The 27,457-nt window shown below is 43.1% G+C and overlaps 1 protein-coding gene across 11 annotated transcripts in view; it reads left to right on the top strand.

Annotated features, from left to right (window-relative positions):
- The window catches only part of CIT (citron rho-interacting serine/threonine kinase), a 424,741-nt gene that overhangs the window by 383,248 nt on the left and 14,036 nt on the right, over positions 1-27,457 (top strand). For all 11 annotated transcript variants that reach the window (XM_029571779.1, XM_029571775.1, XM_029571774.1 and 8 more), the window contains 3 exons: positions 17,958-18,050; positions 23,116-23,224; positions 24,671-24,799. In XM_029571779.1, coding sequence (XP_029427639.1) covers positions 17,958-18,050; positions 23,116-23,224; positions 24,671-24,799 — 331 coding nt within the window. The remainder of the gene's footprint in view (positions 1-17,957; positions 18,051-23,115; positions 23,225-24,670; positions 24,800-27,457) is intronic.

Consider the following 27,457-nt stretch of genomic DNA (forward strand, 5'->3'; position numbering starts at 1 on the left):
AGTAATGCCAGACTTTGCCTGTAGATGCTCACATGTCGGCATTTTGTGAGTTCCACATTAGCCTTGAATTTTTCCTGGAGCCTTGAGGGACTTCTGCATAAGCATGGTGCTTGGCATCTGGGGAGTACATAACTGCCTCATGATGATCTTACCAAGCCAAACTCTATGTAACCACCACTGAAAACAGCAATCCACTAATATTCAAATCAAATCATAAGTGAAATATTTTTAATATTGGTTTATTTTGCAAATATTTTATATTACTTCCATTGTTAATTCATATGCCTACACTCGATGTGGGTGTGTTTGTTTTCAAAAATTATTATACTACCTAAAAAAAATATTTTTTAGGAAAAGTAGAAGGTTTCATATATAGTGTAGGTGTCCCCGCACCAATTTGTTACTGGTTATAATCATTAACCTCCTACCATCTCCAAATTCATTTTTTAAAAAATTTTTTGATGCAACATATTCACAAATCCCAAAAATTTCAATAACGTCTGTCGTATTGTTGACTCTAAATCTGTTCGCGGAGAAAGGTAGATTTCTCTTTGAGGATAGTAATAAATTTAAAGTGGGTACCTTCCGACTTCCTATGTGTTGGCTTCTTTGAATAATGAAATTAAATCCCGACACAAACACGTTCGTGTTTCAGACATGCGTCTTTCTTCAGGGCGGGGTCTCACAATGGAAATCTACAACTTGCAGGATTCTTGCCTCGCTAAACTTTTACTTCACATCGGATTGCCGTTGTCACCTCCTTTTCACCGCTTCACCTCCTTATTCACTGCTCCATACCGAGGAACGAATGCATGAACGTCAACTGAACCCAGTCATAACGCTACTTCCTCTTAAATATCCAACCCGGGTATACCCCTGGGTATACCCCGGGTATACCCCTGGAATATGTTGCATCAATAAATACGCCTCAAAAATGCGAACACCTATCAAAACACTAACTGCTAAATGAAGTAATGCCGTGTTCACCTGTGTGTTGACTGCTGCTTAATTCGGGTTAAGGGGCATATCTTGTGTGACGTGATAGTTTTGATCGGACCTGACAGAGGACTGCTTAATTGCCTCCTCCATAGAGCATGCGAACCTGAAAGACACTATACAAAACGGCATGTCCTCCATTGTTCTGTATGGCAACAATGCTGGCGATATCTCACTACAGAAACTTTATAGTTCTGTAGCACAGACTATGTGGAAAACCATGTTACTAAACTAAAATAGAATATTTAAATTTAACTCATCATTCATACCTTTCGGGTATGATGATGCTAGCATGTATATCCAGAAAGCCTCTCTGTAATTAAGTTTAGCTCCAATGTGTCACCACCCCAGGATGGGTTGTTTATTTTCTCTAAAAAAAAAATCCATTTTAATTCAATAATAGTATGGCCCTTCTCTTTGAGATGCTGGACCATAGGGGTGGTCATTTTTACAGTGTTGAATCTCGATTTGTGTTCACCCAGTCGTACTCTAATTGGACGTGTGGTACGACCTATATAGATCTTTGGACATGGGCACACAATAACATAGATGACATTATTTGAATTGCAATCCGTGTTCGATCTTCTCCAAACTATATTTTGAGACTGGATCCTCCCATAATACTCTAGTCAATGTCTGGGTGCATCAGCTGCAATGACCGCACATCTGGTGGCCTGTAACCGTTTCCGCTGTTACTGATGTATTAAGTTGAGCATGAACTATTTTGTCCCTGATATTCCTGCCACGGGCCATGGCAAACATTGGAGGCTCGTTAAAAACATCGTGGAGAGAAAGGACATGCCAGTGACGTTTAATGGCAGTAATGATAGTTCCAACTGCTGTAGATTGTCGTAATACACATATCAGTCTAACTACTTCCTTTTTTGGTTTGTACTGTAAAAGTGCTTGTCGGTCGCTAAATTTGGCTCTCCTGTGTGCCCGGGTGATGGCTTTCTGTGGGTATCTTCTCTCACGGAATCTGCCTGCTAGAATGTTTGCTTGAGCCTCAAAACCTTCTTCTGTAGAGCATATATGTCTTGCTCTAAAATATTGGCTCACTGGGAGCCCCATCTTAAAGCTGAACACGTGATGGCTTGAGAATCTTAATAGATTGTTGCGGTCTGTGGATTTACGATGGATAGTGGTCTGAAACTGGACACCCTGTACATTGATCACCACATCCAGGAATGTTATATGATGTTTGGAGACATGTTGTAAATTCAAGATTAGGATCTACAGAGTTGATCCATTCAAAAAAATGTTGCAAATGATTGTTCGATCCTCCCATATAAAAAAGATGTCATCAATAAAGCGGTACCAGCACTTTGATGTCTTTCCACCATTGAGATGTATTTATATGGACCTTTTCAAAATGAGCAACGTATAAGTTAGCCACAGCCGGCGCTAATGGTGAACCCATGAGAAACTATGGATTTGGTGGTAACAATCTTGTCCGAACCAAAAAAAATTGTTGAATTATACTATTTCTACCAGTTCCATAAGAAAACTGGTTTTGATTCTTTGGGATGTGCTTCGCTGTGTCAAAGCCTATTCCACTATCCTCATTGCGCTGGTCTGTGGGATGTTGGTGTATAATGAACTGATGTCCATGGTTTCCATGCTCATAGTTTCCAAGTTAACATCTAATGAAGCTAAACATCTCAAAAAATGGGCCGTGTTTTTTATATATGAGGGAACTTGCTGAACATAGGGTTGCAAGAAGATGTCAATAAAGGTGGCCACCAGTTCCAGTACTGATCCATTCTGTGACACTTTGGCCGTATCTGAGGTGATTCCATATTTTTAGGGATCTTAGGTACTGAGTAAATGACTGGTCTCCTGAGGTGTGTCACTGTAAGGAAATCTTTTTCCTTTTGAGTTAAGCTAAATTCCCTCTGTACCACTTCCTCTATTTTAGACATCAAATACTTTGTGGGATCATCCAGTGTTAACTGATAGTATCTTGTAAGGACAGGGAGACATATGTAGACAAATTGTCTCAGCTGTACTTGGACAATTGGTTAATCCGGGCCAAGTCGGAGACCCTATGCCACCAGGCGGTGGACCGAGTACTTGCTCTTCTCTCGTCCCTGGGATGGATCGTCAGTTTTTCCCAAGAGCAATCTCCACCTGACCCAGGTCTTGGAGTTCCTGAGGACTCGCTTCAACACCCGCGTCGGCAAGGTTTTTCTACGGGACTCGAGAGCTTTAAAGTTGGTGGATCAGCTCCAGAGCTTCCTCTCCATGCCTCTCCCCACAGCGAGGGATTATCTGCAAGTCCTGGGGACCATGGCTTCCACGATCGACCTGGTCCCCTGGGCGATTGCACATATGTGACCGTTACAGAGAGCTTTGCTGGCCCGTTGGCAGCCGGTATCGGAACAGTTTCAGATGCAGCTCCCGCTTTGACTCTACCATCAGCGAATTACAATGGTGGCTTTCTCTCAAGCACCTCCTCCGTGCAATGTCCCTTCGGACCCCGCAGTGGATGGTAGTCACGACAGATGCCAACCTGTCCTGTTGGGGAGCGGTTTGCCAGTCTCAGACCACGCAGGGGCACTGGTCCCCAACCCAGTCTCGCTGGCACATCAACTGCCTGGAGACCCGGGCGGTTCGTCTAGCACTCAAGGAATTTCTCCCACTACTTTGGCGACGGGCAGTCCGGGTGCTCTCTGACAATTCTACCACCGTGGCGTACATCAGTCGCCAAGGGGGCACCAGGAGTTGACTGGTGGCCCTCGAAGCAAGTCGCCTTCTCACGTGGGCGGAGCAGCACCTGGACTACCTCGCGGCCTCCCACATAGCGGGCAACGAGAATGTGCAAGCCAACTTCTTGAGTCGTCAGCATCTGGACCTAGGCGAGTGGGAGTTGTACGACGATGCCATGGCCCTAATTATCAACAGGTGGGGTCTCCCGCACCTGGACTTGATGGCAACTCTGAACAACGCCAAGGCTCCCCGGTTCTTCAGCCGCTGGCGGGAACACTGCTTGGAAGGGGTGGATGCCCTAGCCCTTCCATGGCTGGGCGACGTTCTGCTGTACGTGTTTCCTCCGTGGCCCCTCATAGGGAAAGTGCTTAGACGGATAGAGCTTCACAGAGGTCCGGTCATTCTCGTAGCTCCCGAGTGGCCTCACAGACCGTGGTTCGCAGATCTAGTCAACCTGGCGTCGGACGGTCCTCTTCGCCTAGGCCATCTTCAATACCTTCTCCGTCAAGGTCCCGTATTTTTCGACCAGGCGGATCGCTTCTGTGTTGCAGCTTGGCTTTTGAACGGCGAAGACTAAGGCGGAGGGGATATGCTGAGGACATCATCTCCACTATTTTGCGGGCCCGCAAAACTTCTGCTTCCCTTGCCTATGTCCGGGTCTGGAAGGTTTTCGAGCTGTCCTGCGTGGAAGCGGGCGTTACGACATGTTCGGCCCCAGTCTCACTAGTCCTCTCGTTCCTCCAGCAGGGTCTCCCTAAGGGTCTCTCCTTTGGCTCACTCCGTGTTCAGGTGTCTGCCCTCTGTTCTCTCTTGGGAAGCCTCGACGGCTACGCGGTTGCGTCTCATCCGGATATTGCCCGTTTTCTCAAAGGGGTCAAACATTTGAAGCCATGGTTGCATCCTACTTGTCCCTCGTGGAATTTGAATTTGGGCCTTCGGGTGCTCTGTCAGGCTCCTTTTGAGCCCCTTCGCTGTTCCACCCTCAAGGATTTGATGCTCAAGACAGTATTTCTGGTTTCTATTTGCTCCGCCAGACGGGTGTCTGAGATCCAAGCATTGTCTTGCCGCGAGCCCTTCTTACGTTTCTCGGATTCCGGGGACTCTCTTAAGACGGTCCCGTCATTCTTACCGAAGGTCGTGTCTTCATTTCATGTCAATCAGTCGGTCAAGCTCCCCGCGTTCTCTTCTGCGGACATTGCAAGCCCGGGCGGGGATGATCTACGCCATCTGGATGTGAAACGCGTTCTCATGCGTTATCTTGAGGTAACTAATGACTTTCGAGTGTTGGATCGCCTTTTTGTCTTATGAAGTGGCCCCAACTGGGGCAAACAGGCCTCTACGACTGATATCTCGCTGGTTGAAGGAAGCGATCTCGTAGGCTTACATCTGTCAGGGACATCCGGTCCATTCCCTGCGTTCTCAGGCTGCTTCCTGGGCGGAGAGCCAGTAGGTCTTCCCGCAGGAGATATGCAGGGCAGCTGCTTGGAAGTCTCTGCATACTTTTGCTCGACATTACCGCCTTGTTGTTCAGGTGCCCGTTTTTGGTTCCTTTGGGCGGCAGGTACTTCGAGCGGGCCTGTCAAGGTCCCACCCTGTCTAGGGAAGCTTTGGTATATCCCATGGTCTGGACTGATCTGGGTACGTACAGGGAAAGGAAAATGAGTTCTTACCTGTTAATTTTCGTTCCTGTAGTACCACGGATCAGTCCAGACGCCCTTCCCTTTCTATCTTCCTGTCCGCTCGAAGATCCTTATCTATGTGTTCCTTCATGGGAGGCACCGGAAGCATCCAAGTAATGATTGTGGGCATTCATGCAAGAGTGTCCATGCAAGGAGTTCATTCATTCATCCACTGTTTTCTCTTGTTCAAAATTTTCAGAGTTCTCTTGTTGTTTTCTCGAGATCTCCTATTACTTGCTTGTTCCATGGTGTTTATCTTCTCTGCTTTGACAATGGTTATACTGAAGGGCTACAGGGTAGGCTCTGTCCTCATATAGGATACCCTTTCAGTTTTGGTCTGTCTCCACCTGCTGGAAAGGAGGCTCAACCCATGGTCTGGACTGATCCGTGGTACTACAGGAATGAAAATTAACAGATAAGAACTAATTTTCCTATACCCATTTCGGGGTCCTCTGAGGACGAGGACATGGACTCTTGTCCTACTCCAGCTCCGCATTCATTGATCCCATAACCGGTTCCAGGTCCATTGGGGCTCTTGGGATCGAAGCACCCACGGTTCCCTTCAATGCCATCGATGCTGGTGCATCCTCCATTGAGGCCTCCATTGATGCCTGCACGTCCTGGAGTAACAGATATTCTCCCTCCCTTGGAATCTCAACCAGAGACCCCTTATGATCCATGGGAGGATGTTGACACAGACACTTCCACAGAGGACCTACTCTCAGAGCCTTTTCCTCCAGAAGAAAGGAGACAGTCCCCTCCAGAAGACCTCTCCTTTGCTAACTTCATAAAAGAAATGTCCGAAACATCCCTTTTGACCTGGTCACTGAAGAGGACACCCGTCATAAGACGTTAGAAGTCCTTCAATTTGTGGATGTTCCCAAGGAAATTATGGCCATTCCAGTCATGAAGTGCTCTTGGAACTGCAACATCGCCTAAGGGAGCACCCTTGCACTGTCCCATCAGTCAGTAGAAAGACAGATGAAGCATATCTGGTCCAGCACACTCCAGGTTTTCAGAAGCCACAGCTACCTCACCAATCAGTGGTAATGGAATCTGCGCAGAGTAAGGCCAAGAGATTGTGCCCTCATTCTTCAGCTCCCCCTGGAGAGGACCAAAGGTTTTTGGATGGTCTAGGTCATAAAATCTTCCAGGGCTCTATGTTAGTGTCACGCATAGCTGCCTATCAGTTACATATGACACAATACCAGAAGAATCTATGGAAACAAGTCCAAGAGATAAGACTCCCTCCCCCAACAACAGGAGAACCTCTCTGCCATTCTCCAAAAAGGCCTTGAGGCAGGGAAACATGAGGTCAGAGCTGCATATGATCAGCGCCAGAAGATGGGCCTGGCTTAAGGCCTCTGATTTAAGGCCGGAAGTCCAGGATAAGCTTGCTGATCTCCTGTGTACTGGAGATAATCTCTTTGACAAGATACAGGACGCAGTGGCTCAACTGAAGGATCATCACGAGACCCTGCGTCAGCTTTCCACAGTCCTTGCTGAAGCTCCCTCCTCTGCTTGGAAAACCACGAGAAGGGATCCCAGAAGGCCTTTTTATCGCTCATGCAAGTACTATTCACCTACATCTCACGTGAGACCAGCCAGGCCACTTCAAAGAGGACATCCACGTCAGACCAAAACATCCAGATTTCAACCAGCCCCGCAAACGTGCCTGGCCTCTGGATTTTGAAACCTTTCCAGAGATCAGCAGCCACTCCATGAATCTAAGACCAAACTTACCTGTAGGAGGTCGGCTACACCACTTCATAAACAACTGGCACCTCATCACAACAGACCAATGGGTAATATCCATCATAACCCAGGGATACCATCTAAATTTCCTCATGGTATCCCTGGATTCACCACCTAATCCACTGTGGATCCGAAGAGATCACACAAGCCTTCTAGAGTCAGAACTTTCCACTCTACTGAGCACCAGGGCTGTGGAAGCCATTCCCCTGGCACAGCAGGGCAGAGGGTTCTACTCCCGCTATTTTCTCATTCCAAAGAATACAGGCGGCCTCCGCCCCATCCTACACCTCCGCAATCTCAACAAATTTCTACAAAAAGAAAAATTCAGGATGGTGTCTCTGGGCACCATGCTTCCCTTCTACAACAAAGAGACTGGCTCTGTTCTCTGGATCTTCAAGATGTGGGGATATGGCACACATTGCCATATCCCCACATCACCGCAAATTCCTGTGTTTTATAGTAGAGCATCAACATTTTCAGTACCGGGTTTTGCCTTTCGGACTTGCCTCAGCACCCAGTGGATTTACAAAATGCCTAGCAATGGCTACCGCCCATCTACGCAAAAACAGCATACACGTGTTTGCTTACCTGAACGACTGGCTAATCAAGAGCCAATCCAAGCAAGGAGCTCTCAATGCTCTAGAGCTCACTATCAATCTGCTACACTCGAGGTTTCTCATCAATTACCAGAAATCCCACCTGAATCCATCTCACCTCCTTACCTTCATCAGAGCAGATTTGGACACCACAGTCGCAAAGGCCTTCCTACCCAACTACCGTGCAGACATACACTCCAAACTAGCTACATCTCTGCACACAAAGAAAACAGCCTCAGCCCATCAGTTCCTCACGTTGCTGGGCCACATGACTTCCACAGTCCTTCTCACTCCTATGGGCCAGGCTTGCCATGAGAATAACTCAATGGACTTTGAAATCTCAGTGGCTTCAAGCCGCTCAACCTCTTTCATCCCTGATCCATATCACTGACCAGCTTCATCTGTCACTTCTCTGGTGGACAAACAGAGCCAACTTGCTGACAGGTCTACACTTCCAGCAACCAGTTCCTCAAGTGACCTTAACCACGGATGCATCCTCTTTTCCTGCCCTATTCCATCCCTATTCAACTATCTCTGGCACCTTTCAGACTCTGGTCTCCAGACTTTCTCAGCATATCACAAGGGAATAGGGGATGCCCCAATAATGGCGTAACCCCTGGTGAGTCGGTTTATGAGGGGCCTACTGCAACCTAAGCCCCCTGTACGGCCACCAGTTTCCAAATGGGACCTATACGTAGTACTTGCAAGGCTCATGCGCTCCCCGTTGAACCTTTGCACTCCTGTGATGTTAAATTTCTTACATAGAAAGTTCTTTTCCTTGTAGCCATTACATCTGCTCGAAGGGTTAGTGAGTTACAAGCACTTGTCACAAGGTTCTTCCATGACCGAGTGGTACTCCGCATTCACCCTAAATTCCTTCCCAAGGTGGTAACCGACTTTCACCTCAATCAGTCTATAATCTTACCTCCTTTTCCCCAAGGCCCCACTCTCACCAGGGCAAGAGGGTTTTACACACCTTGGACTATAAACGTGCACTTGCATTTTACCTAGACTGCACTGGAGTCCATAGTAAATCCACCCAACTCTTTGTTTCATTCCATAAAAACAAACCGGGAGTTGCAGTGGACAAACAAACTCTCTCCAACTGGTTAGCAGATTGTATCGAATTCTGCTATGAGAAACCAGGCCTTCCTTTTCAGGGACGAGTAAAGGCGCACTCAGTAAGAGCATTAGCAACATCAGTAGCACACTATTGTTCAGTATTGATTACTGACATCTGTAAAGCTGCAGCATGGAGCTCTCTCCACACATTTGCAGCACATTACTGCCTGGACAAGGAAAGACGTCAAGACTCTGCCTTTGGCCAATCCATCTTGAAGAACTTATTTCCAGTATAATCCCAACTCCTTCCACATCCACCTGCGGTGATTTTCAGGCTGCCTCATTTTTCCAAACAGTACACCAGTTGTTGTGTCTGTTGCACAAGTTGTATGCTGTTGGCCCAATTTAAATATGAGTCAGCCTTGCTAATTACCCACATGTGAGGATTACCATCCTGCTTGTCCTGGGAGAAAGCAGAGTTGCTTACCTATAACAGGTGTTCTCACAGGACAGCAGGATGTAATCCTCATGAAACCCACCTGCCACCCCACGGAGTTGGGTCCACAAACGTTTTATTTTATTTTTCGCTTGCACCTTTTGCTACAAACGAGACTGAAGGGAGAACCCTGTGGCTACAGGGATTATGGAATGCTGGGCATGCTTAGTGTGCCAATCAAAGTTCTAGAAACTTTGACAAAAGTGTTCCATGACAGGGCTCCGTCTGATGATGTCACCCACATGTGAGGACTACATCCTGCTGTCCTGGGAGAACACCTGTTACAGGTAAGCAACTCTGCTTTCTATGCAGCCTAGCATTCATCTGATTCTGGGCACTTGCCCTGTCACACAGTTTTTTGATACTTTTAGATACTGTCACCCTCAGGTCTTTCTCTTGAACTGTGCTCATCAGACTCTACCCTCATCACATAGAGCTTTCTGTACCCCAAATGCATGAGACTGCATTTTTTGGAATTGAATCTTTACTGCCAAGCCTTCAATCATGCTTCAAGCTTCCTAAGGTCTCTTCTCTGTTGCAGTTCTTAATATTATCCATAAAAAGACAAATTCCTCTGCACTCAGGTAGGCTAATCCACACCAGTGGGTTTTGCACGTCTACCAGTAGAAGGGGAACGAGTAAAAGCCGTCGTCATGGTCATATAGCCCTGCCCCGACATCAACCTGCCAGTATTCTCTTGTCTCCAGCAGATGATGGACATACATTTTGTTTCTGGGGATTGCTTGTGGTAAAAATTAATGAAAGAGGAGAAGATAGAATTTTTAAACACCTCTTGAGCTCCTGAGGTAACACCAGTGGATCCCTTCCTCAGTTGAGCATTTTCAGTCCAGAAGCCTGCCTCAGATGTGGATTAAAAAAATAATAAAAATAAGCAGTTGGAACCAGAAGGAGGCTCAGTGGTGATGGCTTGTGCCCTCTCCTCCCTCGCCCCCACCCCCACCATGTAGCCAGAGACCTTTTCATGTTCTCAGCCAGGAGGGTCCTAGCTCAGGTACGCAAAAGAAAAGGGGGGGAAAAGAAGAAAGTTTAGGGAGATCTTTCCCTTCCTCCTTCCCTCGACGCTGGGTGTTCAGCGTCCATTTCCCTCCTTTCCCTCTCACTTTCCTCGGGCTTAGTGTAGAGTGGGCTCAGCGGATTTGAACAGCCATTGGCTAGGCCCTGCTCATAAGGCTTGTTTTCTTCAGTCACAAGGAGGGCCGCGCCGGCGTGTGTGCGCACCACATAGTGGTGCACCAAAGTGAACGCGCAGGTGTGCGTAAGACCACAGCCTAATTTAGAGCACGGGGAGTATGGTGCGAGCGCATACTGTTTTGACATACTGTGCGTGTTCTATTTGAGTACATACTGTCGGAGTGCATGCTGAGCGCATATTGAGCACCTACTATCTGAGTGTGTGCTATCTGAGCGCATTCTGTTTGAGCGCTTAATGTTTGAGCGAATCCTGTCTGGGTGCATGCTGTCTGAGTGCATATTGTATGGGAACATGCTACCATGGCCCTTTCTGGGCGTGTATTTGTGTATGTTTTCCCAGAATGGTTATGGTGCCAGGGATATAGAGGTTTCAGTGTCGAACTGGGCTGGCCTAGAGGTTAAGACTCCAGTCCTCAACCTCATAGCCAATACTGGTTCAGACCCCACTGGGGGTCATTTCTGGACAGCTGTTTGTTTTTTGTTTTTTTTTGCAGGAGTATACAAGGGAATTTGATCTAATGAAGTCATATAAAGACAGTTTGCACTGTGTGTATAGTGTAATTATATTTATGCAGCTTGCCATATAAGGGCAGTAGAGCCATTACCTTCTCTGTGACTATCAGTGCTGGTTGGACAAGATGATTTACCTTCTATGGCTTTTGTTAACACTGGACCATCCCCTCAGACTGAGGGGAGTGGGACAGAAGGCAATACAACAAATGTATCCCTTCCTTTTTGTTTTTCCATGACCGATTCATATATGCGAGATGTGGGTCAGACTGACAGTGTTAGTCTTGGGCCTATGGGTTCCTGGATGGGACCCATCCTCCTTTTTCTGGCTGGAATCCCAGGGTCTTCAGGTTTTTTTCTGTAGGGTCACCCAATGGAGTCTTGGGGCTCCCACTCTTCTGCCACTGCATGCAAGTGCTGTGGTGAGGCAATTTCTGATGATATTTAGGAGGGATGCGCTTGATGACAGAGTTTTCAATTATGATGCATGCTGTGGTACCAGAGCTGCTTGATCTTCACAACGAAGATCCGAAGACTCACCTACTGGTTCAGAGGTGAGTCCAGATTACACGAACTACTGGGTATTAAACATAAGGGATGACTATGCTCTGAAATTTCTCTGGATGCTTCTATGATCTCTCCGTGCTACTCTCTACTGAACAGAGTGGTGATAGAGACTACCCTAATGAGGCTGTTGGACTTGAAAGCCATCATACTTTTTCCCAGATCACAAGAAAATTGTGGGCTAGTATTCCCCTTATTCTATCATTCTTAAGAAAATTTAATGTCCTTTGTATTTGACTTTTTCAAGAGGAAAACTGTGCATTAGAGGAGTTTCTCAAGTTTGCGTTTCTGATGGAAGCATATCTTCATGTTTGCCAGGAACATCAGCATTTCCTGAACTTTGCCGGTTTGAGACATCATTGTTTTTAGACATTGTCCTTTGGACTGGTGGTTGCACCCGTGAACCTTCTACAAGGTCATGGTGGTAGTACTGGCATCTCTGTGCAAAGGAAGCACATATCTAGATTTACAGTCATCTCAGATGCTGGAGTATTTCAGTGTGTGGTCAGCGTAGCACTGGGCAGACTAATTCTGCCATAGAATCACAGTCGGAAATTAATTATTCAGTTTCTGGAGTTGATGATGACCATTTTGGACATTGTCCCCTGTGCAAGGGCACACTTGAGGCCTCTTCATCGTATGTTGCTTTCCCAGTAACATCCGCGATCGCAAGAGTGCATAGTGTGGTTTCACTTGCCCCTGTCGGTGAGAGTCCATTTACAATGGTGACTAAGAGTGGATCATCTCAGAGAAAGATTTCCCTGAAAGCATAGGGCAGCTTGCTTCTCATGTCAGATGCAAACTTTCTGAGTTAATGAGACTCACTATCAGGAATTGGAATCATGTGCAGTCCAACTGGCATGTTTGTGCTTCACCAAGCAGCTGGAAGCTCATCTGGTCATGGTACTGTCAGACATCTTGTGGACAGGGGTCTACGTCAATCTAGGTGGAACAGAAGCCTTTCAACTCATGTTAGCGCATCAGAGTCATCCAATATTGCAAAGGTACCATGATTCTTCAGACTGTCCAAGAGTGCAAAATAATGATGCTTTCGTTAAGGGGTGGCCACGAAGTAGGATATTATAAGCCTTCTCAAGATTGCTAGCCAAATCAGAACTGTTCTTCTGGTACCTACATATTGGCCCTGGAGGCTGTGTTTGCTGATCTACAGAGGCTGCTAGTGGGCAGTTCTCTTACCCTGCCATTCAGGAAATATCAGTTGCTTCAGGGACCCATTCCATTCCAGGATCTGAGTCGATTTTGTCTTTATTTGGCCCTTGAGAGGGTTAGGTTGCTGAAGTGTGGTATTTTTCTGCAGTGATTTCCAGTTTGCTCCGGGCCTCAGTGTTCTGTCTCTCTGGCTTCTTTTAGAGTCTGAGATTTTACAGGCCTGGTGTGAGGCGCAAGGTCCTCAACCTCTGAAGGAGAAATTCCTTACTCGTGGAATTTTTGCCAGAAGATTTGCTTAAAGGCTTGGTCCTTACCAACCTGTAAGTTCAGGTGGCAACTCTCACTTGTTATAGCATGCGTGTCTTTGGTGGATCATTATCTTCTTATTCAAGTGTCCCAGTTCTTGATGGGAGTTAAGTGTTTTAGGCCTCCCTAGTGGCTACCGGTGCCACTGCAGAACCTTCATCTGGTTTTGACTGATTTTGGTGAGTTCCACCATTCATCCACTGTGTGGGCATTCCTTGCAGCTACTTAACTTTGAAGTCGTTTTTTCTTGTGGCAATCTGTTCAGTACATTGGATTTCTAGGCTGCGAGATCTTTTTTGCCATGAGCTATCTTTGTGCCTGATTCCAGCACTGCCTATTTGCTTTTAGCTTGTCCCTTCTTGCGGGCAATGCGGGCTGTTCTTCTGTTCATTCATTAAATATAGAGGTTACATTGGCCATCTTCCAATTTTCAGGTACATTGGATGATTTTAATGATAGGTTACAAATTAATTGGAATAGGTCAGAAATTTCATTTTTTAGTTCTTTCAGACCCCTGGGGTGCTTACCATCCGGGTCCAGGTGATTTACTACTCTTCAGTTTGTCAATCAGACCTATCACATCTTCCAGGTTCACCATCATTTGGTTCAGTTGATCTAAATCATCACCCATGAAAACCATCTCTGGAACGGGTATCTCTTCAACATCCTCTTCAGTAAACACCTAAGCAAAGAAATTATTTAATCTTTCTGCGATGGCCTTATCTTCTTTAACCCCTTGATCATCCAACGGTCCAACCGACTCTCTTCCAGGCTTTCTGCTTCGGATATATTTTAAAAAGATTTTATTATGAGTTTTTGCCTCTATGGCCAACTTCTTTTCAAATTCTCTCTTAGCCTGTCTTATCAATGTCTTACATTTAACTTGCCAATACTTATGCTTTATCCTATTTTCTTCTGATGGATCCTTCTTCCAGTTTTTAAATGAAGATCTTTTGGCTAAAATAGCCTCTTTTACCTCACCTTTTAACCATGCTGCTAATCATTTTGCCTTCCTTCCAGCTTTCTTAATGCGTGGAATACATCTGGACTGTGCTACTAGGATGGTATTTCTTTTAACAATGTCCACACCAGTTGCACACGTTTTACCTTTGTAGTTGCACCTTTCAGTTTTTTTTCTAACTGTTTTTCTTATGTTATCAAAGTTTCCCTTTTGAAAGTTTAGCGCTAGAGCCGTGGATTTACTTACTGTCCCCCTTCCAGTCATTAATTCAGATTGCCAAGCGGCCCCACCAGCGTTACCTCTCGCACCAAATCCTGCGCTCCAGAGACATACAAGAAGAAGAAAATACCATTAAATGTATGTATTTTAGTAAAGATGGTTAAAATTTATATCATGACCCCCATCATCTTTAAATTTCCTTTTCTATGGAAAATTTCACCTTCCCTTAGCTTAGTTTTTTGAAACCTGTCAAATATTTGAATGCTTCCCTCATATTCCCCTCTCCTTTTTTGTCTAGCAAGTATATTTTGAGGGTCTTGCACATCTCTATATAGGGTTTGTATAGCTTTTCTCTGAACTGCTTCCATCCTCTGTATCCTTCCTCCAGAACTGAACAAGGTGGGTTTTCACTAGTGACATATTTTCCTGTTAATGCCTCTGTTAGTACAACTAAGCATATTGTAGTTTTCCCCATTGATCTATTACATAGACTTGATGCCCTGAGGCCATAGGAAATGATTACTCAGACCTTTCTGTTAATACAACTGAGCACACTGTTAGCTTTCCCCATTGCTTTATTACATAGACTGGTGCCCTGAGACCATAGGAAACTATTACTCAGTCCTTTTTGTTGTTTGATAGTTTCCACTTCTTCTCTTTCCAATTGATATGTGACTAGCAGAATTTTGCTGCCCAGATGCATGGTTTTACATTTTGTTTTTAGCTTTTAAGCTCAGTTTTCAAACCAGTGACCGTTTTTTGGGGGGTTTTTTCTCACCTTTTTCAAGTCTCCTTTATTAAAATTTAAAATACTTCTATTCTGCAGCTTCCAAATTTACAATTTGTCTCGAGCAGATCACATAAATACATGCATAATAAGATTTGAAATAAAGCAATCAACAACCATCACTCTTGTATGTGTTCATTTATATTTTGTTTTTATCACATTTTTTGCAGGGGTGTGTTAATTTTTAGAGTATAGTTTTATTCTTTTAATTGTCTTCTTTTCTGTTTGTCTTTCTAATAAAATCTATAGCAGTCTTCCTACCATGCCTAGAGGAGTGCTAAGCAGGTACTTTTTTACGATTGCACCTGATACATAATTATGAGATAAAAGTGACATTTGCCTATGAAACTAACTCCATGGGGGAAATTTTCAGACTATCTGCATTAGAACAAAGTTCTTGGGCACTTTTAACCAACAGATTTTCAATTTTCAAGGCGAAATTACACATTTACTTTTGCTTTGAAACTTGCTGTAAGTATGAAGTACCCAAGGACATTTAATTCTGTTTTTTTGGTGGGTGCTTTTTTCATGGAAAAAAAAATGCATATAGTTGATAATGTAATCTGCACATTATTTCCCTGGCGCAGCCTAAACATCCCTCCAGAAACACTTCTCCTTACTGTGGCTAAAATTCTGTATTGTAACTGCGTTTAGAATGGGCAAGTTTCAATCAATGCAAGTATAGAACACTTTGAAAATTGTCTTGCCCATGATCTTTGTAGTCTTTGCTTGAATCTATCTATATCCTTTCACTTGTTTCTTGCATTTTAGTGATATATATATTTTGCTTTGTGTGCTTTTTCTCTCACAAGGTCATTTTTATTATGTCATCTTTGGGACTGCAAGGGAAACATTCTCGAGTTTGGTAATCAATCTGAATTCCTGAAAAATACTTACCTTTACAGAAAAAATATATATTTACCTGTAATTCTTGACCAAAATTAGTACTTTTAGGGTATTTGCATAGGCCGCTTGTCTCCCATTTGAAAGATGTCCACTTGGTTCATTTTATATGAAAAAAGCATTGAAATCTATAGCAAGAAATTAAGAGACTGTAGCAGGTCTCAAGCACAAAAAGGTTCTAAGTTCTAGAACGACAAGCATGAGGGACACTTGTTCTTGGGCAGCTTGTGACTTGTCATGAGACCTCTCCATTACAGGTAAGCATCCCATCACCCCCTACTTCTCCACTTCATGGTTTTATATTAGATTTGAAAATTCATCCCTTAAATAATTAAAGTACATACATGCGCAAAATGCAATTTTATATGCCTATATAGGCCTTTTGAAAATTACCATAGGGTTGTATGTGTAAAGTATGCACAGAAGCAACTTCATGCATTCTTTTATGCATATTTGAAAGAGATGTTCCTCAGGGCAGAATTAGGGTGGGAAACCATTGTCTCGCATACTTCCTAAAATCGAACACATGCACAAAAATGTACACATGAACATTTACATCTGCTCCCATGCAGGCAGAAATATGCACATATATGCAGAGAAAAAGGTTTGTATGTACCCCTAATTTTCAAAGCAGACTTAAGTGTATAAGTCTGTGTACAGCTCTAAGTGCTATGTTATAAAATTTGCCTCCCTATATATCACTGTGCTAGCATCTTAAATCCTCGTATAATGAAAATGTGAAGGTTAGAAGAAATTTTACAAAATACTTATATTTCTTCACTAAAAAAAATAATCAGAATGCTTTTTATTCTAAAAATTTAAATACATATTCAGAAGAAAATTAGACATTTTTAAAGTAATATTTCTTGTAGTGAACTTAAGTTCACAGAAAACGAAATAGATTTGTCTCATTTTCCTTCTCAGAAATTAGAATAGCCATTAAAGTATTAAAAAAACAGGAAAGCACCAGGGAAGATATATAAAAATGTGATGGAACTAAGCCCTTTCTTGTTTCCTCTAGATCAGTACTTTGAGATGCTATTGCTTTAGAGTCAGTGACGCATGTTTTACCCCTAGAAATGGGCTTGTAGAAAATTGCCAATCCTGTGTGGGTGAACACGTGCATATTGCAGTGAGAAGAGGCGTTGCCAGGATGCTGTTGGGAGGGATTTGCATGTACATGCATCCTTTGAATTTTCTAGTGTACATATATTTTTCCCAGTGCAAATGTGTACGAGTAGTTTTCCTGGAATAATTTTCAAAGAAAGTGTGCATATGCTTTCATAGTAAAAACGAATGCAAAGTATGCAGTTAGAAGAAATGCCCCAGTGAATGAAGCGTTTGACTAGGATTTTGGCTAACAGGGTTTCTGTGATGGTATTTCTTCTTCACCCAATTCCAATGGACTTTTTTCCTAATCATTAACCTTAAAAGGCAAAAGGTGCAGAAAAGCAGATGGTTGCTTCTTTAGATGCTGGAAAGCTTTGACATGGTAGTTTCAATTTTGGGGGTGTGCACGAGAAGGGATTTTGCTGTATTTTGAGGACACTCAAGAATCGGTGAAAGTTGTCCTGCAATGAGTTAGAACATATTCTGGCTGTGTAATATATTGGTATGCTCTGAAGTCAAAAAAGCTCCTTAAAGCAAAGACTGATACATACTAAAGGATTTCCAGCATCCCTTCCTATGTATCCCCTCTAATCTATGCTGCTTATTTTTTTTAAAATATGCAATGCTTATTCTTTGCATTGATTTGATAAGGTGGCCTATATAAGGCACCATATAAAAACAGAAAATAAAATAGTTCCTGTTGACTAACCCAGGTTCATTTGTATTGAATTTACTTTCTTATAGAAACTGAAATGTAAGCAAGAAAATTTAATGATTGTATTTGCCTTAACTGCCCTCTGAATTATCCCAAAAATAATTATCTTTGGTGCTGCTTCTGTAAGGGCTTCAGTTATGTACAGTGTTTTCTACAGGTTGTCACTGAACTGTGGTTTTCTCTGCCCTTTCTTGCACTGCTCTTCAGATTGAGAATGGACTATGTATTTGTGCAGCCATGCCAAATAAAGCAGTTATTTTGCGCTACAATGAAAACCTCAGCAAGTTCTGTATTAAGAAGGTAAGATCACTGAATCTACCAAGATCTAAGGTTTTTATAATATATGAGGTCAAATCATATCTGAAAAAAACAGTAAAATTTTGTTGTTCTTAGCAACATTACCAGTTCAGTTAGTTTATAGCAAAGAAATTCATTCCAGCAAACTAAAAATATGCTAACAATTTTACAGTATTTATGGTATGTTTGGTGCTGTTCAACATACTCATGTGTTGTGTATATTTATTTATTTATTTAAATAATTTATATACCGGAGGTTCCTGTATAATATACATATCACCCCGGTTTACATAGAACAGTAACAATCGCTACATTTAGCGGATTACATAGAACAGGATTAAACAACGAAGTTTTACATTGAGCAAAAGACGTAAACAAGTTTTTACATTGAAACAAACGAAGTAAACAAGTTTTTACTTTGAAACAAATTAATAGAAGTAAGCAAATAGTAAATACTATTAAACCGTTAATAAACATGCGGTTAATAAATCAATAAATAACATGGAGATATGTAAGTCCACATGAGTATATGTATGTAGACTGTATGTAGACAGCATGAATATATGAATCTCTAATTGAATAAGGAAGAATAAGATAGATCTGAAAAATATCATTGTGGGAGTGAAAAGACTTTTTTCCTGTTCTTGGTTCTAGGGGAAAGCTAGTTTGAACAACCAAGTCTTAAGTTTCTTTTTAAATGTAGTGTGGCATGGTTCCAGACGCAGGTCTGGAGGGAGTGAGTTCCAATATGTTCCATCTTTGTATCATGAATGAGTGTACACCTATATGAATTCACAAGGAGGAGGATGCCTTCGTCCTCAGTATATGTAAGACATGTTTGTCTATAAACACCACAGTTCCCACACAAAACATAATGGGTAGATTTTTAAAAAATACGCGCGCGCGCACATGGACGTGCAATTGTATAACCTGCGCGCACATGTTATAAAATTGCGTGCAGCGTGCAAGGCAGGGCAGAGTTAAACAAAAATCGCATGGCAATGCATTGTCGGGCTTCCCTAGTTCCCTACCCCCTACCTTAACCTCCCTTCCCCTTCCCCTATCCCTATCCTAGGTACCCCCAATTTTTCAAAATTACCTTTTGCTCCTCCAAAGGAGCAGTAGCAAGTTGCAGGCGCCAGCACCCTAGCGAATTGCCGCTGTGCCGATGCCTCCAGCCCCGCCCATCCCCCCAGACTGCCCCTTTGCCAAGGCTCGGCTCTTGTGTGCAAGGCCCAGCCGCGCACCTAACTCCTGTTTTTTTTTACGCGCGTGGGCCATTTAAAATTGGGCTGAATATGAGCATTTTCCCTTTCCACAGTGTCATATGCATGCATTCAGCAGACATGTGAGAACACCTCAAATCCATGCATACTGTCTGGACAAGTCCTCCATGCAAGCACATGGACAGTCATATCCTTGGGGCATGTACATGCTCATACTTACATATACATGTATCCATGGGATATGTTTTTACCTAAGGGACATATGTGCATACATTGTGTAACTTTTATCTCCAGGGGTATGTCTAACCCATTCCTCTATTTACCCACAATCTGTGTGCCTCCAGGCCTCTACTCATTTGCCCAAGAAGTGTGTCTACCATTAAAACTATTGTTGCATGACCTACCTTCATATCCACAGGGGAATATGTCTTCTATGTAGTCCTTTTTGCTGTTTGTACCCCAAAAGTGTGTATATGCACTCTTTTTTTTTTTTTTTTTTAACCTCTGTGTGCTTGGGTATATTCCCAGATCCATGGCACATGAGTTTCTGCCTGTGTATCTTTAGAAGAGGAAACGTGTATATGTTCTTCTCTTAATACCCTTGTGGGGCATGCCTCACCCACCATACAAAAAAATTCCCCAAAACCTTTTACACCAGGAGTAACAACCAATAGTAAAGAGAGAAATTACCCTGGAAGACTCAAAAGATTTGATTAATAAAACTGTATTTGTAGGACCTTATAAACAAGGGGATGGAACAGCTCCCGTATGAGGAAAGGCTCAAGAGGTTAGGGCTGTTCAGCTTGGAGAAGAGACGGCTGAAGGGGGATATGATAGAGGTCTTTAAGATTATGAGAGGTCTTGAACGAGTAGATGTGAATCGGTTATTTACACTTTCGCATAATAGAAGGACTAGGGGGCATTCTATGAAGTTAGCAAGTAGCACATTTAAGATTAATCAGAGAAAATTCTTTTTCACTCAATGCACAATAAAGCTCTGGAATTTGTTGCCAGAGGATGTGGTTAGTGCAGTTAGTGTAGCTGGGTTCAAAAAAAGGTTTGGATAAGTTCTTGGAGGAGAAGTCCATTAACTGCTATTAATCAAGTTTACTTAGGGAATAGCCACTGCTATTAATTGCATCAGTAGCATGGGATCTTCTTAGTATTTGGGTAAATGCCAGGTTCTTGTGGCCTGGTTTGGCCTCTGTTGGAAACAGGATGCTGGGTTCGATGGACCCTTGGTCTGACCCAGCATGGCAATTTCTTATGTTCTAATGCAGCGTGGTTATCTTAAGCCAGGCTGCAGAACACTGGATCCAAATTTGCTATGGGGCAGATTTTAAAAGGCCCGCGCACGTAAATCCTTCCAGATTTACGCGCACAGGGCCCTCGCGCGCCGGCGCACCTATTTTGTATAGGCCGCCGGCGCGCATAAGTCCCGGGGCTTTCGAAAAGGGGAGGGAGGGGGCGTGTCCGGGGGCGTTCCCGAAACAACGTGGCGTTTCGGGGGCGTGCCGCAGCATTTCGGGGGCAGGCCCGGGGGCGTGGCACCAGCCCGGGGGCGTGGTCGAGGCCTCCGCACCAGTCCCCGGGACCGGAGGACGGAGCGGGGCTGCCAGCCGACGCGCGCAAAGCTATGCCTGCTTTCAGCAGGCGTAACTTTGCCGACAAAGGTAGGGTGGGGTTTAGATAGGGCCGGGGGGGTGGGTTAGGTAGGGGAAGGGAGGGCGAAGAAAAGTTCCCTCCGAGGCCGCTCCGAAATCGGAGCGGCCTCGGAGGGAACAGGCAGGCCGCGCTGGGCTCGGCGCGCGCAGGTTGCACTAATGTGCACCCCCTTGAGCGCGCCGACCCCGGATTTTATAAGATACGCGCGGCTACGCGCCTGCTGCGCGAACAAAAGTACGCGCTCGCGTATCGTTTGAAGATCTACCTCTATGGTTTTATATTTTTTTGAAAATGTTTTTAACCCAATGTATTTAAAAAATCAAGGACCGGGGGCAAGATGGCCGCTGCATAGAAACATGTAGGAACCTCAGCTCCGAGGAATCCTCTGAATAACCTGCGATTTCCTTTGAATTCGATTTTCTTTTGGGACTGAAAAAATGCTACACACAAAACGCAAGGCTAAAGTACGAGAAAAGTTTACCTATAACTTCATTGAGGCAGCAGAGGATAGAGGAAGCCTTCGGGAGAACAACACACCCTGGACCGGCAGCAGGAGCCGCGGGCGACACCAGCGGAGAGCAGCTGCTGGGAGCCATGGCTGAGGAGACATCCCTGAGTCCCAGAGCTCCATCTCCGCCGACTCCGTCATTGTGGCCCCCAGAGAGAGAGGGGGAAACCCAGCTGAGATCGCCGATAGAACAACTTCCACTGAGGACACAGATAGCCCTGAGAAGCATCGGTATGGAGCCGAAAGCTTCAGTGAGCCTGTTTCATCTGGGCTCCAAGGGCCAGGTCGAAGAGGAACAGCGGTCGGAAGGCGTGAGACACCCTTCTGAGGTAGGAGAAAAAGAGCCTGAAATTCAAATTCAGCTGCCCCCTTCGTTGGAAAGGCCGGAAAAGATTACATTAGAGGAAGTATGGAAGGCCTTAATAACACTGAATAGAGCTGTAACCGACTTGACTGCATTAGTGAAAGAAAATCTAAGCAAAGCTCAAACTCAGGAGAAAGTTATTACTGAGTTAGATGCTAAGATAAAAATAATTGAATCCGAGATAAAAGATGTTAGAGGTTCAGTGTAACCTGATAAAATCGGACACGATTATGGCAAGGAAAATGGATTATTTTGAGAATGAACTGAGAAGAACAAATTTGAGAATTCTTAACTTTCCTAGGACAAGATGGATGACTGCTAAACATCTTTTCAAGAGTTAATCAATATACTAAGTTACACAGAAACATCATTACCCGTGATTTCTGAAATAATATACCTTCCTTTTAAACAGGATATAAAGGAATAGGAGGAAAAGTCCGCTTATAACTTATCGGACATAATAGAAAAATCCTTTGAAACAACAATTGAAAGGAGAGCTACACTTTTGGTATCATTTGTGCAGCAAGCAGATAGAGATGTGATTCTTCAATTATATTTCCGTAAACAACAATTATTTTATGGGAAGCAAATCAGGATATTTCCTGACATCACAAAAAGGATGCAGGAAAAGATGAAAGTTTTCTTACAGATGAAAAATGAAGTAATTACAAGAGGAGCCAAGTTTTATTTGAGATTCCCCTGTAGATGTATAATTGTTTCCAAAATAATAGATATATCTTTACGGAAGAGGAGCAGCTGAGGCAGTATTTAGACTCGCACTCCTGAGAAACCTCTAGAAGGAGTTGGACATTAAGTAAGGTGTAAGGTTACTATGCAGTCCCTATTATATGAAACTTTTCTATGAATCTGCTTTAATGTGAATGCCCCCGTGCATACTTATAATATTCAGATAAATATGGTTATCCCTTAGTAATACAGTTTTTACCGTTCTATATGTGAAAAATATTCTTTTCTGTGTTTTCTGTATACATTGGTTCAATGTTATTTGTTTGAAATCAAATAAAAATTTAAAAAAAAAAAATCAAGGACCAAAAATATCATTGTAGTGACACTGGATAAATCTCAAAGGACCCAAGAAATCTGTTAATGACTTAGGTGAAAACTCAGTCACTCTGCCTCTTGTGTCCTTGGGGTGGGTTTGTGTGTGCTCAGTATTTGTGCCGTTTGACCCTCCCATTCCCCGTTTATACATGCCTCCACTTCCCTGTATTTATCCATTTCTTTCCCTGTCGACTCATGTTTGTATATACGTCAATGAATGGGTTTTTCTCTCTTACTTTCCAGGAGATTGAGACTTCAGAGCCCTGTAGCTGCATCTATTTCACTGGTTATAGTATCATTATTGGAACCAACAAGTTCTATGAAATTGAGATGAAACAGTATACTCTGGAAGGTAAGTGGTATCGAGTTCATCTTGATTTTAACTATAATCAGTCTGTATTGTTTATACACTTAAAAATGAATTTTAAAAGCCCAGCGCACGCCAAATTCGGGAGATATGCAGACGTCAGGCTAGTATGCGCCGAACAAATTTTAAAAGCTGCCGAAATGCACATATACCTCGTGTAACATGCACATCTCACTTGTTTCCAAAAAGGGGTGGTGTCTGGGCAGGGCATAGCGTTTCAGGACATGGCCAAGAAATGTCCACGCAAATACTTACATGCCCTGGCATATGCCAAGGTCCCCTACCCCATAACTTTACTTCTGCTATGGAGGATGTATAACTTATAAAATAAAAGGTGTTTAAAACATCTGGGGTGACTGGGAGCAGTGTAGGCTATCCAACTGGGGGGGGTTTGAGGATCTAACTGTTAGAATGAATTGGTAGACAAACTGGTAAACTGGAACTGATGTCTGTGCATGTCCCTTTAAAAATGCCCCGACTTATGTAGTTAGAAGCAGGATTTGTGAGCAGATGCATACGCCCATTTAAAATTGGGCATACATGTGTGCGCAGCCAGGTTATTTTATAACATGTGTGCATATATGCGTGTAAGTTATAAACTGGACATGTTCCTGGGTGCAGGCTGATGCATGGGCGCCAATGTGTGCCTACACACTGGTTTGAAAGTTTCTAGGAACAGTAACAAGAGGTTTCGGCTTTATTTTCTAATTGGCCTGTGTACTAATTAGGGATGTGCAATTGTTTTTCCTGAATTAGGCAATGTCAACGAAATTGCCTATCTTGGAATGGTTCGGGAGAACCGAAAAATGATTGATTTTTTCCGAAATTTCGGAAAAAATTCATTTTTTAGTTAGTGCACGCTAACTCCCCAATAGTGCACACTAACCCGAAAATCGGGACCCCGAAAAAAAACAAAAACCCCAAACCATGGGAAAAAATGAAATTCCCGCGGGGGGGCCCCGAAACGAAGCCCGATACAAAATTTTTCCCCGAAGTACATCTCTAGTACTAATCATTTGTTATACTTAGTGCATGTCTTTAGGTAGGGATTTAACATGAATGTTAAAAAGATACAAAATGGGCTTTTTGTAACACATGTTAAAAGTTAATACTTCCAAATATGGAAAGCAGTTAACTAGCAAAGTTTATACCTGGCAGTCTATATGGTTGAAAGGCTTTGTTTCATTTTGTTCATTGTAAGCTTCATACATTTCTGTGATACTGTAGTTCACTATAACCTAAAAAACAGATGCGTTTGAATAGGTCTCTATGCACAACATTTGACACATGAAATATGGAATGTAATTGTTTTCAAAATAATAAAATTTATAGAAAATACATCTGCATGTGAATCCTCTAGCTGCTATCACTAATGTGGAAAACGCTGGTATATAAAACTTGTGACTCTCTCTCCCTCTCTGTTTCTCATAGAATTCCTGGATAAAAATGACCATTCCTTAGCCTCTGCTATATTTGCCTCTTCATCCAACAGCTTCCCAATTGCCATTATGCAGGTTAACATCATAGGACAAAGAGAAGAGTATTTGCTTTGTTTCCATGGTAGGTATATGATGATAAAATTTGCTAAATTCCCTTCCTTCAGGAGTCATGCAACTGGTGAATTCAAGGGAAGGATTAAATTTTCACCTTGGATCACTTCACAGCATCATAAATGCAAGCATGCAGCAACTTAACTTTAAGGTTGAGATTAAGATGTCAGCTGATTCTTTACATTGAGTAGACCAGAATATCATGGGTACAAGATAATGGATTTTAGATTCTGGATTTTTGGATTTAGTTACCATATATACGCGTGTATAAGTCGAAAAATGTTACCCTAAAATCACAGTCTTATCTATGGGTCAAACTACATTGTGCCGGTACGATGGCACTTGCAGTTGCAGAGGCTCGTCCTCCCTCCCAAGCCAGGGTCTGATTGGCACACTTAGAACCACCACGGGGCAGGAGGGAGCACGAGCCTGAATGACTGCAAGTTCATCATCATCCTCATAGTTGCAGCAATGGATCCAGAGGAGTTGTGGGGGAGAAACTATCCTACTGCTACACTGGGAAGACCGCGAGGGAGAAGGAAGGACGTTCCTGAGCAAGTGCCTTCAGGAGTGGGAAGGATTCAAATAAGAGAGGCAGCCATGGGGGGGAGGGAGGGAAGAATTCAGACAGCAGGGACAGCCATTAGAATAATGACATCTTAACCTCAGGAAAATGAGCGCTGAGAAGAAAAAGAGAGCATCTTACACCACACCACTGAAACTGAAGTGCAAAGGAGGCCAATAATTGTATAGCTGCAAGAGAATTTGACATTAGTGAAAAACTCGTCAGAGTTTGGCAAAAAAATGAAGAAAAGCTATTAGAAATGCCAAAGTCAAAGAGAGCCTTACGTTTCAAAATTGCACCTTTTGAAGGAATGGAAAAGGATTTAAATGACTGGATAATAGAATGCAGACAGAATGGCTACATTGTGACATGCTCGAGCATTAGGGTTCATGCCCTTCAAATAGCAAAAGAAGAAAAATATTCAGCGACCGAAGGTCCAAAAGAATTCACAGCATTGTCTGGTTGGTGTTCGCAGTTCATGAACAGATATGGATTGTGCCTTCATCAGTGCACAAAGACTTCACAGAAACTGACTAAAGAACTTGATGAAAAGACCTGTTTGCTGCACAAATTCATTATTCAGCAAGAATAAAGAATCATTTCAATATGAATAACATTGGTAATATGGATGAAACGCCTATAACGTTTGGATATGCCTGAAAGTTGGAGTAGAACCACACAATCGCCCGAGTGCCAAAAATAATTTTTTTTTGTTTTTTTTAAGTGAAAACCCTCGTAGATGACATCTTAAAAAAACAAAAATTATTTTTGGCACTCGGGTGATTGTGTGGTTCTACTCCAACTTTCATATATTCTTTACCGCATAGAATACCAGTTCGTTTTTTCATATTTGGATATGCCTGGCAATCAACGCTGGTGTTGGTGAGAAGACCATACTTGTAAAAACAGCTGATCATGAAAAGACCCATTTCATGGTGGTCCTGTCTTGCCTGGCAAATGGCACAAAACTGCATCCAGAGGCAATATTCAAGAGAAAAATGATGCTGATGAACCTAAACATTTCAGCAGGCGTAACAGTTCAGGTTCATCCTAAAGGCTGGATGGATGAGGAGGGAACAAAATGGTGGCTGTGCCAGGCACGGGGCTAAGAATATGACCATCACTATTGGTGTGGGATATGTTCTGCGCACATATAACAGCAGATGTGAAGGGCGAGGCAAACAAAATAGCAATCACATTAGGAGTGATTCCAGGTGGTCTGACACCAATGCTCCAGCCATTAGATGTCTGTCTCAACAAGCCTTTCAAAGACCAATTATGGCATATGTAGCAACAATGGATGGCCATATATTATCAATTAATAAATCTTCATCTTTCCAAGGCTCCGGTCTTATTTTGTTTTTTCACACCCGTGACTTTCTTGACCGTTTACCGCCCTGCTTTGTGGGGTTTTCCAAACCTGTGCTCAAGATGCATCACAATTCAGGTCCAGTAGATCCCTGCCCCAGAATGTTTACAATCTGAGTTGGGTAGCTGAGACAATAGAGGAAGAAATGACTTACCCAAGGTCACTAGGAGCACCAGTGGGAGAAGAGGGTTTCAGCTATGGCCTTCCTGGTTCTCGGTCCCATAATTGTAAGTGCCACTTATTCAATTATCTTACTAAAAAAAACAGAAAATTCAATACTGGTCTAAAATTTCCAAAGTCTGTGGCATCAGAAGAGTTCTTTAAAAGGGGCCACACCACTGCTCCTTTGAGTAAAATTCTGCAAAAAATGTATCATCTGTTGAATCCAAGCTAACAGGCTACTCTTAGTGTATTTGAATAGCCAGTCAGAGAAAGGTTCAAGGGGACAATTTGTATAATTTAATTCCATCAGAATTTTATCAGCATCTTCATTATTTTATGTTATAGTATACTGGGATGAGTCTCTAAAGATCATGCATGGTTCAACATGACTATCCAAGGAGCTTCTAATATTTGTAATTCGTCTGAAGAACACTTGTTGAACTGTTCGCAGCACAAGACCTTTAGGTCCTCATTACCAGGGAAATCACGTACTATAGCTAATTATTTTCTAACAGAAATCCAAGAGGATTAATACTTTTTCTTTGTTGCCAAAAAGGAAGAGTATTCCAAAC

Source organism: Rhinatrema bivittatum, chromosome 11 (assembly GCF_901001135.1).
Source record: "Rhinatrema bivittatum chromosome 11, aRhiBiv1.1, whole genome shotgun sequence".
NCBI lineage: Eukaryota > Metazoa > Chordata > Amphibia > Gymnophiona > Rhinatrematidae > Rhinatrema > Rhinatrema bivittatum.